At 36.6% G+C, this 16,147-nt stretch overlaps 1 protein-coding gene across 6 annotated transcripts in view; it reads left to right on the top strand.

The window, feature by feature from the left end:
- VPS13B (vacuolar protein sorting 13 homolog B) overlaps nt 1-16,147 on the top strand; it is a 417,159-nt gene that overhangs the window by 119,858 nt on the left and 281,154 nt on the right. For all 6 annotated transcript variants that reach the window (XM_042834797.1, XM_042834830.1, XM_042834815.1 and 3 more), the window contains exons 18-19: nt 12,501-12,635; nt 13,474-13,647. In XM_042834797.1, the coding sequence (XP_042690731.1) occupies nt 12,501-12,635; nt 13,474-13,647 (309 nt within the window). The remainder of the gene's footprint in view (nt 1-12,500; nt 12,636-13,473; nt 13,648-16,147) is intronic.

The following is a 16,147-nucleotide window of genomic DNA, read 5'->3' as shown; positions in this document are numbered from 1 at the left end:
TTTTTATTTTTTTTTTTTTTTTTTTTTTTTTTTTTTTTTTTTTTCAGGAGGTCAATTCAGCTCTGCATTGAATCTGGTTTATGGGTTCTGAAATGTGAAAGCCCAATTTATATAGCTACTTAACTTGAAAGCTTTGCTTTCCTATTTTCAAATGTGCTTAATTTATAACACAGTGACAATTTTTCAGCAAATACAACAAGGATTTTGAGAATTGTTATTGTTGTTAGCTGACTTTGTTCGTGAGGTATAATTTTGAGGTACTATTTTCCTTCAAATACTCAGGAAATGCAAACAGCAGAACTAATTTCACTTGCAAAACCAAATGTGGCACATATATACGTCATGATTGTTAGAACTGTTTTAGTTTGTTTTTGGATTTGTAGTTTTTGGGCTCCTCAGACACTTGTAGATGCAGTTTTCTGCTTAGACGCATTCTACCACAGTATGTACTTGAAACATATTTATGCTAAATGCTTAAGAGCAAATATAAAGGGAGCAAAGTTGAAGCATATCACTATAGAATGTGTCTCCAGGGACTTAGAATTACACAAGAAGAAATTCCTATGTATACCTCAGAATTAGCTAAGCATCACATATTTAAACCAAAAGCTTCATGCATTTGCACATGCACACTCACACCCTAAGTTGTTATTTTTTTTGGTCTCCCTGAGCTTAGAATTAATATCTGCAAACATACGCAAAGTTCAAATGTTATCCAGACAAACAAAGATCAGAAATAAAATGACTGGACTGCTTAATATGAAGCAGATGTTTCAGGTGTTACAGCTAGTTGAGATATAGGAAGAGCTGAGGTGTACCCCATAATATTGCAGGGGTGTGTGTTGTTGGCTAAGGGAAAATAAGCACAAAATTGTAACTGCTGAGAACTCACCCACACCGTAGTGAGGGCTGAGAAATAATTCAGAGCGCCTAACCTGAGTGAAAAGCTGGCTTCAAAAGAAGTCACTTCTGCTAGATGAGTATAGGAACTCTTAATTGTTGTTATATCCTCTAGTTAGGAAGTATATTTAAGACCAAAAGAACACAATCCTGTTGGTCGTGAGGAAATATGTTGCAAAGATGGTGTGGTTATTTTGTGTCAGAGCCAGCTCTCTTGTAGGATATCACTTCAAACAGACTGCCGCCACTGCAGGTTGCAAACACACAATTGAAGGCTTCTAGTTCTCAGCTCATGCACAGATGTCTTTCAATAAGTTTAGCCAGTAATTTCTTCAAATTGCTCACTTTATCAGCAGCACATGTCATCAATCCTCAGTGGTTGCTCAAGTCAAACTACAGAATCCTTAGCTTACAGACACAGCTGCAAACAGGTGAACAGGCAGAAAGTAATTTGTGCAGCTTGGTGGCTGTCAGACAAAAGACAGACAATCTGTGTTTAAAACAGATTGCAGGCCTTGCATGAGCCAGACAAAAGGGATTTCTACAACTGCAAATAATTCCAAGGTTAACATATTTTCCTTTCTGCCATTAGGTGATTTGTTAAAATTGGAAACAATGAGCATTATAAATCTACACAGAAACTAGAGATAAGATGAAAGAGAAAAAGAGATTGCTAAATAAGTTTACATCCTTCTGTTGAAAAGCATGCAACTGGCATTCTTAGAGGCCTCACTCATCTTTGTAAACTAAGTAAAGCCGTAATACCCATATAGACATTCAGTATGTATTTGAAATTATGTTAAAGACAACTAATTGGCAACAGTGATGTTTAAAAAAAAGGGGGAGTGAGTAGGGGGTGGGGGAAGCAAGTTTGGAGTAACATTCCTCTGTTTTAAAAAGCTGACTTTTTTTTCCAGTGGTAAAAAAGATAAAATCATAAAGCTTCTCAGTTGCTTGCTTTTTCAGTTGTTTGTTTTTGTTTGTGTAAAAAAATTCAAACTAGATTTGGATCTCATTCTAAGATACTGTGAAGATTTATCAGGATTTCATTTTATGTCCTCTCTTTCCCTCGATATTATAATATAATGTAGATGTATCAAGTTTTATTCTAGTAAGTATTTCAGAATTAAAATGTCTTACAAATAAGCTAACTGTAGTGCTAACTTAATTACAGTAAGTTAGAAAACATGCAAGTCCCAAATCACAGATATTACTTCTTCATATGTTTGGATATAGAATAGCTAATCCTTCTACTTCTCATGGGCTATGTAAACTTGCTTTGACCCCAAAACTTCTTCAGCAGTGTTCCATGAGGTACTAATCAAGCCTAATGTAATATAGTCCTTCTTCCTGTTTAGATCAGTGAGTAAGTACTTACGGGCCATAATATTGACGGGTAATTCTATGCTTGGTTTAAGTTGTTCTGGCAAATTTATTTTCCACGTTAAGACTTACCACCATAGAGGTAGGTGGATGGCAGAAGATGCAAAGGGTGACTGTCGGCTTTGAACCAACGTCTGGTTTTGTGAAGATATGATTCTGTGCACAGAGAATAAATCGGTCTCCTAAGCACACTCTTTGAAATGACTTGAAATCAATGTGTTTTCTATATGTAATACAGCAATACTTAACTACAGTAAATTCAGGAGTACAATTGTATGATTCCAGTTAATCTTACACCGAGTGTTTAAACATAAATTATTTAGATTATTCTCTCAGAGTTCACAGTTGTCTTTCAAATGAAAGAAAAGCTGATTGGAAAAAAACAAAACAAAAAAAAAACCAACAAAAAAACTGTCTCCTTTTTATTTCGTGGTCATGCCTATATTACCTTATTGACTCTAGTATTATTCTCATAATTGAAGAACACCATTTGTAGGCTACTGTAAGCTTGTGCTTTTATCAAAAGGAGGTACTGAGCAATTCTTTGGGTGCAACTTAGCTGAGGTTGCAGTGAAGAATTCTTTAAATTTCTCAACTACAAAGAGTATGTCACAGCATGTGCTTGAATATTCTGTACTGTGAAAATGGTCTCTTGATGCTTTATGTTGACTAAGAGGTAACTCCAAGATTAAATTGCATCCTTAAAATATATCCTATTACAGACTTTCCTGGAGTTTGGGTTTTTCAAAGTATATGGCTGAATAGGCAGCAAGATTTTTAACTTCTCATAAATTAAGAACACTAGTGGAGATTTTCTGTTCTTTGGACAGGGAAGTTCATGCATGGAGTTCTTTCTGTAATACTGACAGAATGCCAATTGTTGGCTGTGCAGGGTGTATGCCACAGACTGTAGCCTGACGTTGTTGCAGTGTTAACATCATGTGTTTCATGCATTTGCTGTGAAGGTGAGATCATCTTTAAAGGATGGTTTTAATTTGTGTTGCTGAATCAAGTGGATACAGTATTTAAGGAAGGGAAAAAAGTGTACTCATGCAGGTTGCTGTCTGCAGTCCAAATTGCTGATCAGAGAGTCTTTATACACATCGGTAATGTGCTGTGCAATATAAGCTGAAATATATTCCACAAGGGAGGAAAACGGAATAGGTTACATACGCTGTTCCTAAGTGCAATGAATATAAAACTCCATTACTCACTTTAAGCAGGTGCTTTTTATATGAGGCTTTAAAGAAATATAAAACTGCTGGTGAAATGATTGGTTTGTACAGACACGACTTAACTTCCAGTACTTTGACCAGATAAAGAGGCTAAAAATATTTCTACAAACATTTCTTTAATGATTTCAAGGATTAAAGGTTAATATCCTCCTAGTGTAAGAAACTGCCATTCCAGACACTAAATGTACTGTTTCTTTTTAAGTCCTCAATAGTGTATAGAATATTTAAAAGAAAATATAAACACTTCTGCTAAACATATAACATTGTGCTTTTTGAGTTTTTATCCTCTAGAAATAATATGTATTTAAATTGCTGGGAGGACCGCAGTGGTATCATGAAGAAATGCAGCGAAATACAGAAACTCGAATAAGAGGGATGTTCTACTTAGGAACAAAACTCCACTTTAAATAAAGTAGAAAACTACGTGTAAAAGGGCAGTCTTTTTGTTCTTTAAAGTACACACTCTGTCTAAGAAGAATGGGGATGCTGCTGTAGTTAGTAACAATTTCAGTATTTTTGCATGTATTCTTCATCTTGTTCTACTTTCTTATCCTGTCTGAATTACTTTGTTCCTGACCTTTCCTACTCTTTCTACAGTCAGTGTCCCCAGGAGATGCTGCCCATCTTCTAACCATGTCAGTGCCAGCTTTCCTCCTCAGCCGCTTTTATCTAACTGAAACACATCCCTTTGATTTCTTCCTGTACCCCCAGCAACCCAAGAAATCAGTTAATGATTATACATTAGATGTCAGATATAAAAAAATTTTTTATACCATCACTAAATACTTATGTTCATTTGAATTTTTAGAAACTTGTGTTCTTTCTTGAAAAATTACTGTATTCATCCTCAGGATGCTAAATGTTTTTTGTCTTTCTACTGCTTCATAACTGTTCTGTGCAGTATGCAGTTATTTCAGATGGAGCTTGGGGCAGATTTCAGACGTTAAATATTCTGTCTGACAAAGAGCGGGTGACCAGATGTCATGTTTGATTAGTGGTAATCTCACAGCTATGTGTAGGTTGAGGTGGGATTTAGCATTTCTTGTCTCCTGCTTACTAGGTATGTTACATAGCACTTGGAGGGTCAGACCTGCTCTGGTGAATGAGGCTTGTAGAAGACAAGAAAGTACAAACTCACAAGAAACCAGGCTTTATGAGTTTTGTAGTTGCCAAATAGCTTATTTAAAGATGTGTGTTGCAGAAATGAGCTCTACAGTTAAAATGAAAGTTGCAGAGACCTGACATGATCCGTGGTTCTTCTAAGACATTGTTCTTTACTCTAAATGTTGTCCTTGAAAACCATAGATGTAATTTTTTTAGTCAAAAGGTCCGTTATAATTAGAGAATAAAATGCAGGCTTTGTTCCAGTGCCAAAGATAAACAGCGGCTTAGACTCAGTGTATTTGAAAATATGGCATTTGAACTGGTACTGCATTCAGACTCATCTGATCTTAATGCAAAACTAGAATAGAAAATGCAATTCAGGTTTTGTATGATCGAATGAACATGTGTTAATGACAATGTGCATTTCATGCAAACATGTTTAGATGTTTTGCATGACCTGCTGGACTTGACCAAAGATAGAATAAAACTATCCTCTTGGAAAGGAATAGAAGATACATACGACCAAAATGGAAGCAATTGGTGGTGAATGCTTCCAACCACAGGATGTGTTGCCAGGGATGGAATCTGTGAGTTCTCTATCAAATTGCCTTTGTTCTCTTTGGGATCTTCAAGTACTTTGTGATCAAAGTTCCTCAAGTTCTTATTGCATCCTGGCAGAATTTTAGTCAGTGTCATTTGTCATTGGAACAAGTTGCCTAGAGAGGTTCTGGAGTCTACTTCTACTTGTATGGAAATATTGAAGACCCATCTGGATGCGTACCTGTGTAACCTATTGCAAAGTACCTGCCTTAGCAGAGGGTTGGACTGGATGATCTCTTGAGGTCCCTTCCAACCGTTGTGACTGTGTGTGTGATTTCAGCGTTTGTTTACTGACTGTATGTAAATTTGACTGTTGATAGAACATGCTTTTTGAGGGTTAGATATTCAGATTCTGAATAGTTTTTGTTTTCTTGGCAGAAAAATGTTATTTTAATGTGGTTAAATTGTGCTCCTACTATTTGTATCATATGATGTGTTGATATCTGAAGTGCAGCCGTTGAATCCTGCAGAAAGGAAAACCTCTTCTTTTTGAACCTCTTCTTACAATAGCAGTGCTACTAAAACCACATTAATCCTGTGTCCTGCCCAGTGTTGTGTTGCCAAATTTAAAATCTTAGCTTCAATTAGATGTGCTTATAACTGTCAATGCCTGAGTTGTCTGAATGTTAGGAATAAGAAGGTTAAGGGGATATTTACCCAAAATAAATTTTTTCACAGCAGGGTTTTAGAGTTGCTTCCCATAGTATATATTTAAATTTAGTGATCTCCATTATTAATTGAAGTATATAAATCTGTTTAGAAAATAGAGAAGTCTTAATTAGTTTACAGATGTCTTGAGGAAAATTGTTAGTTACACAGGTTTTGATATTGGCCTCTAAGCTGTAAACCATTGTGTGAGTGTGGGCTTATCTCTGAAACTTGTTTGTGAAAACACTGAGTGGATGGTTTTTATGTTGTGTGCACGTGCATGTGGTCTGTGCAGCTTATGTTCATATGAAAAGTAGACTTTTTTCTTGATGAATATTTTGCTTAAGAATGTGGTCTCTTGCTTGCTTGGGCCTGTGTCTAGGTTATCTGGTAAGGAAAATACTTGGCAGATATCTAAGGTCTCTGTTTCTGTCTCTTTCTGATGTGGAACTGTGGGGCAAGCAGTTCACACAGTAGAAAAGCTGTCCTGATCATCATACACAAGAAGTGAGACAAGTCTATCAACTCCTTTTGTTGTTGTCCTGTTAAATCTATGGAGAGAGTGGAGAAAAGAGAAATTTCTAAGAATAGTGGTATGTATATTGGAAACTAATTGACACCTGTTGTAGTGAATATTACGAGAATATAAATTGTCGAGATAATCAGAATCATAATAGCACTAATAATTCTAAGTTAAATGGATCCAGTGCAAAATAGATCTGCACATTGACACTTCCTTAGAATGAACTGCTTTAATTGCTGTGTTTTGAAGAGAGAAAATAGTTTTATGAGTGTCTACATTGGGGCTGTAAAACGTAATGAGGAGATTGTGTTGAAAAATTAAAAAAACAGAATTGTGAGTATTGCCGTTTGGGAAACTTCATCACAAATTATCACGTTCATCACAAATTATCGTTATACTACAGAAGATAATGAGAAAGTATTAATAACGTGACTTCTGCATTTTAGAAAATCTCTGCTTTTGCAATTGAAAACAAAAACAACGGATGAAACTCCACACTCGGTGTTTTCTGGTATTCTGCGTGAGGAAGCATAGTTACAAACGATGTTTAAAATCCCGTGCTGCTGCTGTCTTGCTGCGTTGACGACCCTGGAAGCCCATGGTCCCACAATACCCTGAGCGCGACAAGCAGCACTGACACCAACTGGAGCTCATCTCTGTGGTGCCTGTTGAGTTCCTGGTAGAACCGAGGTGACTTCTCTGAGGAATTTGATGCTGAAAGCAATTTCTAGTTCAGATCAGTGCAGATTTGTGAAGTCCTCAGAAAGGGGGACTGTTTAAGCAGAGACTGAAGACAAGTGAATGTCTTCTGTTAAGGAAATGAGATTTCTTGTATGTTTTAGTTATTTACTAGCATTTTTGTGATAGTCATGTAAAACTGTATGTGATTCTGTGAAAACAATTGAATTTTTTTTTTTTTTTTGTTTCCAGAAAGGCCCTAGGCCTAAAATTGAGTTTAATTCAGTTAATAATTTCTTGCTTTTATTCATAGATTGGTCTATTTTTACTGAGTTTGAAATCACTGTGACATGTAAGTGACACTGTTTAACTGTGTCATATTGCCAAACCATAGTTTATTGATACTTAATGCTTTAAATATTGAATTTTTTCCTTCTGAGGTCGTAACTTAAATAAGGAGAGAATTCATTTGGAGCTGCTTCTAGAAGTTTTAGTTGTGCCTTATTCATTTCCTATTCCATATTTTTTAGTTCTCTCCTTTACTGCCTTTCTAAGAAATTATTGTATATTAAGTATTTGTTGGCATAAAAACTTTTGTCATAAGAATCAATAATGCACCTATTCTGCTGGTTTCCTGTCTTTTCTGTTGATCAATTCAGATTTTCTCTCTTGGTTTCCCTTCGATCATTGCAAATTCCTCTTGTTACAAATGGATTGGTAAAAGAACTCGCAGCCCACAAAGCCAACAATACCCTGGGCTGCATTAAAAGAACTGTGGTCAGCGGGGCAGGGGAGGTGATCCTGCTCCTTTATTCTGCACTGTGAGTCCTCATCTGGAGTACTGTGTCCAGATGTGGAGTCCTCGGTACAGAAGAGATGTGGACCTTTTAGAGTGCATGCAGAGGAGGACTGCAAAAATGATCCAGGGGATGGAACACCTCTACCACAAGGACAGGCTGAGAGAACTGCGCCTGTTTAGCCTGAAGAAGGCTCCGGGGAGACCTGAGAGTGACTTGTCAGTAGATAAAGAGGGAGGGGGACTTGTAGCCTCTTCTTAGAGAAGGAGGGGCAGACTCTTAGCAGAGTCTGCTGTGATAGGATAAGGGGAAATTGCTTCAAACTAAAGGAGGGGAGATTTTAATTCGATGTAAGGAAGGGATTTTATACACTAAGGGTGATGAGGCTCTGGAACAGGCTGTCCGGAGAGGTAGTCAATGTCCCATCCCTGGAGACATTTGAGGTTGGGCAGGAAGGGCTCTGAGCAAGTTGATCTAGCTGTAGGTGTTCCTGCTTATTGCAGGGGGGTTGGACTACATGACCTTTAAAGGTCCCTTCCAACTCTAACAGTTCTATGATTCTAAGACGTATAGGCCACTGATAAAATCACTAATTTGTAAACTCTTTCTAATGGGTCTTAAGTTATTGCTCAGCATTGATAAATTTGTCAACCAGCCAAATCCTGGGCTGATCTATAAAGGAGCCACAACTGTGACCTGTGCTTTTGTTCACTCCCACTTGCACACAGTGTCATTGACTTAGCACATGTCGATTTGAGGAAGTGAGGAACAAATCTATTACCAAAAAAACAATTTTCCAAGGGGAAAATCTTTTGTATGTTATATTCTGTGTTTAATATTCAAATTTTTCAAAAGCTGGTTTGATCACGGGTGTCAATATTATTACATATTGGGAAGGAAACATGATTTTTATTTCAAGTAGTTTTATCGTGGGAAAGATGTTCTTTGGAAGCAAAGTTAGATTGTATGTGATAGAGACAGGTACACAGATCTTTCTGTCTTCCTTTTGTTTATCATGACCCTGATGAAAATAAATGAGCTAAGGAAAATGTGAAGTGTACTGAGAAAGAAACTGTTCTCTGTTTTTTGGCTACATAGAGTAGAAAAGTCAAGTAAATAATGGTGATACTTTCTAAAGTATGATTCCAGAAGAATAAGTACAGCACAAATTCCACTTGCGTGGTTATTTTTAAACCTCAAATATAAGCTTTTTTCATGCTTCATTTTCAGTGACTTTGCAGAAGTTGAAATTTGGAAAGTGTTGCTTGCTTGCAATGGGAGATTTGGTTCACCTTGTTCCATTTTGAGTTCATGCTTCATGTCTTTGCTGAAAAAAAAAATCTTCTTTAATGTTTATTCACATACCAAATTTGAGCCTGTAGTTGGATACATGGAACATTTCTTACCTATGAGTGTTAACATCTTCCTGCTGAAATGATTGTCTGAGAAGACAGAGCTGCCAGACAATTTACAGATGTTTTGAGATAGGTATTTAAGGAACATTTTAGCTGTGTGTATGACCATTGAGACCTTGGTTTTAAAATGATGTCGTTATGGAAGAGAAATGGGAGGGTATTCAGGAAGAACTGAATATATAGAGTTAAAAACTACAGATGGGCAGAGGCACAGATAGTAAACAGGGCTGCTTCTCTAGAGGACGGTTTGCCAATTTGATGAGTTGGGTGAGGCATGGTTCATCCCTTCCAAAAATTTGGAGGTGGAGAAAAGTGTGGTGTTTCCCGTATTAAACTTATTCATTATAAATGGTTCACTGAAATAACTAATTTATCTCTATTTTGAAAAAGAAACTTGAAACTTGACAAGGGGTGTCACCTTAGGGTCATGTGGATTTTTGTCTTCGTGGTAAAGTTCTAGGTAGCCATCGTAAGTTCCATATCTCTTACTGTATGCTTTACACAGGGTTTTAATGTTCAGCAAGTGGGTTTTCCAAGTATCCTTCAGTCCAGAGCTGTGAAATTGATTTTTGTTTCAACTTTTCTTTGATTACTGCAGTGTATTGTGCTGTGGTTATCAGGTATTAAGAATGAGAGCAGAATGATAATGCCATTTCGTGTCAAAAGAATGCACAAAAGGCAAGACAGCACTGCGTTTTTCCAATACTTTTTGATGTCCTTTTCAAATAATCCTCTGTGGAAGTATTCATCCACTAATAGGTCTTCCAAAAATAAACTTCTTCATCATATGCATTAGAATACAGCTGTTAATTATGTAATATTAATTATGAGTACATATTGAGAGTTTGTGTATTCCTTCAAGGCCAAGTCATTCAGCTTCTTAATGTCCTTCTTGTGATCCTCAACTGCTGGTTGGATGTAAATGCTCTGGCTGCTTTGAACTGTGCTTTGCTGACTGTTGTGCATATGCTGATGGTTTGAGTTACAGGGCAACTATACCCAGATTTTCATGAAGATCCCAGAAGATAAGTGTCTCTGCTTACTTTGCTTTATCTTGCTAAAATTCAGTGAGTCCAGAAGTTGTTTGGTGAGGGAACAGGTGAGAGAGCAGAGACAAATAGTTGCAGTCACATGCAACTTGTTTCTGTGTTATCAGATGTGATACTAAAACAGAAATGCCTCAACACCTAGGTCAAGAAGTGGACTTAATGATGGAAAATACTTAGTTTTCCAAGTATTAGTGAATTAGTTACTGTATTTTCCATAGGGAAGCGAGAGAAATGTATGAGGCATTACAGCTTGTATGCTTTGAGCCATAAAAGTGCTGCTGGGAGGTGGATGTAACAACATTGTTATGCTTTAGGCGTAATTTTGGATGCTATTAACTATTTTATCGTCTGTTTTGGAAAAGGGGTAAAAAAGCAGAAAACAAATCCTTGATTTTTGCAACACAGTGGACTGTGTTTGCAGAAGTGTAGAAGTATAAGACATAGAGTCAAGATAAGGAAATGCCTAGAGAAACCCTATCTGCTTTTGGCAAATTTATGCATCATTTCTGATATAAAACCGTAGGTGAAAGGGGATTTTCAGCTTTAAGAGTCTCGCCCCAGGCAAGGTTGTCTATGAGGGTGAGGCTAACACCAGTAGCTGATCCTGTAGACTGGAAGCCAAGGAGGTCTTGTAGTGCCAGACATGCAGACAGGTTGCAGTGAGCATTCCCTGAGCCTGAGGCCTTCCTGAATCCCGACTCAGGGGAAGGCTGGATTTGCCTTAACCCCAGCAGGCAGGTTAAAATATGATAAGACAGTATGTGTAGAATGTAGAACCCATTTCCTGGTTTGCTTCATGCTATGTATCCCTTTCTGTGTTGCTACTCTTCCTAGTGTGCTTTTTATTCAAAAACTATTGTAGTATCTTTCCAGAGCAAGAAGTCTGCTTACCAAATGATTTTGTGTGGATTACCAAACGCTTGTTAATGCTTAGGAACTGAAATAGGCACAGTGAACTAAGCCCAGTTACCAGGTTGTGAAATTTCTCTTTCCTATCAATTAGAGAAATAACCATTTTTCCTCAAGCCATTTTTCCTCACTAGGAAAGGTTGGAATCACTCTTTAGAGACTCATTGAGAGATCGTGCAAAAAATTAATTCTTTGGAGAATATATTAAGTTAATTTAATATGTGTAACTATCTTGAAGCACAAATCAAAATGCTTTTTCATTTTTTATATCTGCTATTCCATAATACTTTTCTTGCATAATTATAGATTTTGGAACAAATTCTACGTTACGTATGTAAGGAAATGGTTCCATAATTATACTAATGCTTGCATAATTAAGAAGGTGCTTGCCAACTTACTGACAAATTCGGAGTCACTGTTGCGTCAAGGGGGAAAAAACTTTAAAAATGGTAACTTCTGTTAGTTTTTCCTTTCATGCTACTTACAGGTGCTGAAACGGTTTCTTTCTCATTTGTGACTGAATTTATGTGCTTGTTCTCCAATAGGTAGCTGTGCACAGCACTGGAGGGCTGGCTGCCCCTGCCCATGCTGTGAGGCTCTGTGGGCTGCTTGGCTCTGCCCTATGCAGCTTGTGGAGCTCAGGCCTGTGGCTCAGGTGTGCCAGTGCCCCGTGTTGTTCTGAGCACTGCGTGCTTTGCTGGGTGCACAAATAGGGTTGAGAAAAGACCACCAGAACCTGGTTCTACTCGTGACCTAAGGCAAGGTTTGAACTCTAGGTTCCATTGAACAAAAGCAAGTGAGCTGGCCCTCTGTGCTCTTCAGCCACATGGGTTTAGTGCCTTTACATTGCTACTGAGGCAAGTGCTGTTGCCTAAGCGTGGGCTCAGAACACTGAGTCATTTTAATATCCTGAAATGAAAGGGTCACAATAACAACGTGAAAGAAAGTAGTTGGGGTGGCACTCACAAACTGAAAACAAAAGTGTATGTATGTGTGTATATATACATATTTATTATTGCAGTATCTAAGTGGCTTTGTGTGTTTTTCTCTCATTTCTGCCTATATTTATGTGTAACTGTATTACAAAGTCTACAGAATGTGCTCCCACTTCCCGTTAAAAACTGTGAATCACAACAAAAATGCTATAAGAACATCTAAGGTAGATAATTAAAGTATAATTAAGTTTAAATGCCTTGGTAAAGGAATATAAAAATATTTAAATTCAACAGGCTAGTACATTTGCAGTTTTCTTTTATTAGGTGTGAAATCTAAGAATCCCCTGCCAACTCTTGAGGGCTCAATCCAGAATGTTGAATTGAAGTACTGCAGCACATCATTGGTCAAATGTGCCTCTGGGACCGTGGGATCAATAAAAATTTGTGCCAAAGCCCCAGGTATGTGCAGCTGGACCATGTAAAACTTTATTGCCTGTGTAGGAGAATTGGCCTTGCTTTTTACAAGGAGAGTTACTGAAACAAGAATTTACTCATTGTTCCTATGAATCAGAAAGGATTTTTTTGTATTCTGTTTTTGTTTTGTTGTTATTGTGTGCCAGGATGATCCAACCTGGCCCTAGTTTAGTCAATTTTGACACTGAAAAAGAACACAATATTTAGTTTATGTCTTCTGAGATAAAAATGAAGCTAAAAGCACTAAGGAAACTGGAATAAACTACATTTTAATATTACACAACGTATTTGTATTTTGCTCTTTTTGTAGTATTATATTTTATTCTGTTTATTTTTTCGTGTCTTATTTTCCATCAGTGGTGCAAGTGTTTCACATCCCACTTGAGAAGGACTTGAGGACATGATGATGAATAATTTTAAATTTTGTTTAACAAGCTTTTTTTTTGAAGAGATTACAGTAACATTCTGATTATCTACCATCTTTTTATTGCTACATGGTAGCTAGTGTTCAGAACACTAAAACTGAGTGTATTTAACTCTAAATTGAGTTCAGGGTGATATTTTAAGAAATTATTTTATAAATTCAGGATGGAAATTACAATTATAAAGAGACTCAGTTACTTCATTTGAAATCTTCCTAGAGGTCAAGACATTTACAAGATGGTATTAAGGAAGTGGCTTAATAGTTTATAAGTACTTGCTCTTTCTATTTCCTATTTTAATTCTGTACTTGCAGTGTTAATAGGTGGACTAGTGAATGTTTATAAGTTGAAAAATGATCTTGTTACAATAGGAGATCTAAGAAGTCTAATCTTTATCTTAGGTGATGGTGGAAAAGAGAAGCTGATTCCTTTAATTCAAGGGCCTTCTGACACCAGAGACTTACACAGCAGTAAATGGCTCAATGAGAGCAGAAAGCCAGAATCTCTCTTAGCTCCAGATTTGGTAGCCTTTACAATCCAAATTCCACAGTGTATGGACTACTGCCATAATTCTGGTAAGTGCAAAACTCTTGTTAAGCTGGTATCGCATTACATTTTCCTATCCAATGTGATTTTCAAAAGAGGGGCTTGATATAAAATGTGCCAAATGCCAAGGTATCTTTTTCACATGCTGCACATATAATGGCTGCAGCTCACTGTGACACACAAAAACTCAAAGCGGTGTTTTGATATATGTCCTCTTCAGGAAGAAATGCTTCATTGACTTTGGTTGCCTTATAAATAAATTATACAAAGTATATTTTGTAAACATTTTTATTTTTTGCTAGGGTTCTTGTTGAAAATGTTACTTTTGTTTTTTCTTTCCTCTAGTAACTTGAGCTTCTCATGCAGAAGTTGACATATAGTGTTTGAAGCGGTTCACGTAAATTTGCAGAATAGTTTGTAATTCAATTAATACATTTTCTAAATTAATTCTTAATAATTAAAAAGATGATTTTTAAGATGTGTGAGTGTACATTTGTCTTTGAGTATGCATTTTTCTTTCTTGAAGAGTATACATTTGTCTTTCTTGAATTGATGTGATCGATTTAAATGAGAAACAAGTTAGTATTTCTCAGAGATTTGCTCAGGTAAATTTAAAGATATTGACTTTGTGGACACTAATACTCTAACATTCATATGATTTCTTTGGGCTTTAAACATAACATTGGTCTGTTTTAAGCATCACTGAATCTGACTTAAAACGAATACAGCTTGAGAAATACAGATATTTAGGTTTTGCTGTTGTTGCATTTTACAAGTGACATTAAACAGTTGCTCCATTCAAAGAATGCTGTAAGGAGATAAAATGGAAAAAAAAAAAAAAGTAGATTAAAGAAAGCAAAAAAATGGCCACAGTGCTGTCAAATACAGGAAGTGTTTGAAAGTGTTTTATCCATTTTTCATTTTTAATGACAAGTGAATTTTTAATGGTTGTTAGATATCATTGATCTGTTAAGCAGTGGCAAATTTATTGTTGTCTTTGCAAATGTGTGTATAAGCAAAATCTTTTTTCTTTTGTGCAAAGCAAATTATTTGTAAGCAGTAGCCACTCCATCAGTTTTTAGATTATTATCTCAGCATTGGTACTTGTACGTTTCTTGGAGAGTATCATACTGAAATATTTGATGCTGTTTCTATAACAGTTTGCTCAAGTTCCTGCCACTAAAACATTGCCTCATACCAGTTCATGATTCAGATCCCTTTTTAAAAGAAAGAAGTGGCATAAATCTGTTGGACCTGCTGTCTCTCTTAAGTGACTTTAAATGTTCATAATGCTAACAATATTAATTACTATTATTGATTATTGCTTTTTCTGCCTTTTTTGAAATTTAACTTTCTAATTTGTCCCAGAATATTCTTTAACCCTTAAGGGAGCTGTGCATACATAGAATATTAAAAAAAAAAAAAAAAAAAAAGGAAAAAGCCAAAAACCAAAACTATGTTACAGAGTAATTGTAGTTGTTACTGGTCACAGTAGTCACATATAGTTTATCCCGTAAGTAAAATGGATAATCCAGGTAGATAGCAATCTGTTTTTGGTAGCTTGTGACAGATGATGCCTTAGAGAATTAAGAGATGAACAAATGAAGTGTGGTTCAGAGGTATGCAGGGACTTGGAGGTTGATTAATAGTATTGGAAAAAGTTGATTCATCACAGATAAGTATCCTTGATAACTGTCTTGTAGATGAACGGAGATGCATTTAAAATGTTCAGACTTGGGAATTTCCTGGGCCACCTGCCCCGTTCCTCAGCAAAGCAGTGTTGATTTTATGTGGTCCATGATGGTTGCTGATCTGTGCACCCTGTCCTACAGCTCTAGGTCTGTCTGTAGGGCAGCAGATAGGGCAGAAATCAGAGGGAAAAGCTGACGGATTTGTTGAAGCTTTGATCCCCTTAAGCGTGCAGAGTAGTGTACTACAAATGAGAGTGTGGATTTTCTTTTGTTAGTTTTGTTTTGTACATGAAGTGAGGGAGCAATGTTTAAGCTATCTCAGGTTCTATCCAAACGATGAGGGAATTAAAGCCTTCACAAATGTGTGCTGAAGGAAGTGAGGCAGTGTAATACAGGAGATACGATTAGCCTTTTCAACACGAATGTGGAAACTACATGAAGTGATTTGAAAGCATAAAAATGCTTTTGCTGTCAGTTGCAGTCACTTTTGGGAATTAAAGCTCTACTGGATAATTTGACAGCAAATTCAGCTTATGCCACGGGGGAATAAAAGTGCTGTTTAAAGCTTTATTACTAGAGATGATTTGGCAGTACTGAAGTTGTGCTATTGGAGTCATTTCTCCTAATAATATTAGATGTGATGGTCTGCAATAGGAATTAATACTGCAAGAAAGAAGAAGGAATAGCGCAACTTGCTTGTTGAAAGAATCAATCTGTCCATAAGGGATGAGAAAAAAATATCTAGTGTTGTTCTGTACTGTCAGATGGCTAGAAATAAGACTAGAGCAAGCCTTGTAAAAATAGCCATGTAGCTGATGCTGTTGAGACAGATGTAGTT

Source organism: Centrocercus urophasianus, unplaced genomic scaffold (assembly GCF_019232065.1).
Source record: "Centrocercus urophasianus isolate 14NV4802_14NV808 unplaced genomic scaffold, USGS_Curo_1.0 seq_11, whole genome shotgun sequence".
In the NCBI taxonomy this organism is placed as follows: Eukaryota; Metazoa; Chordata; class Aves; order Galliformes; family Phasianidae; genus Centrocercus; species Centrocercus urophasianus.
This window is presented reverse-complemented; position numbering and strand designations above follow the sequence as displayed.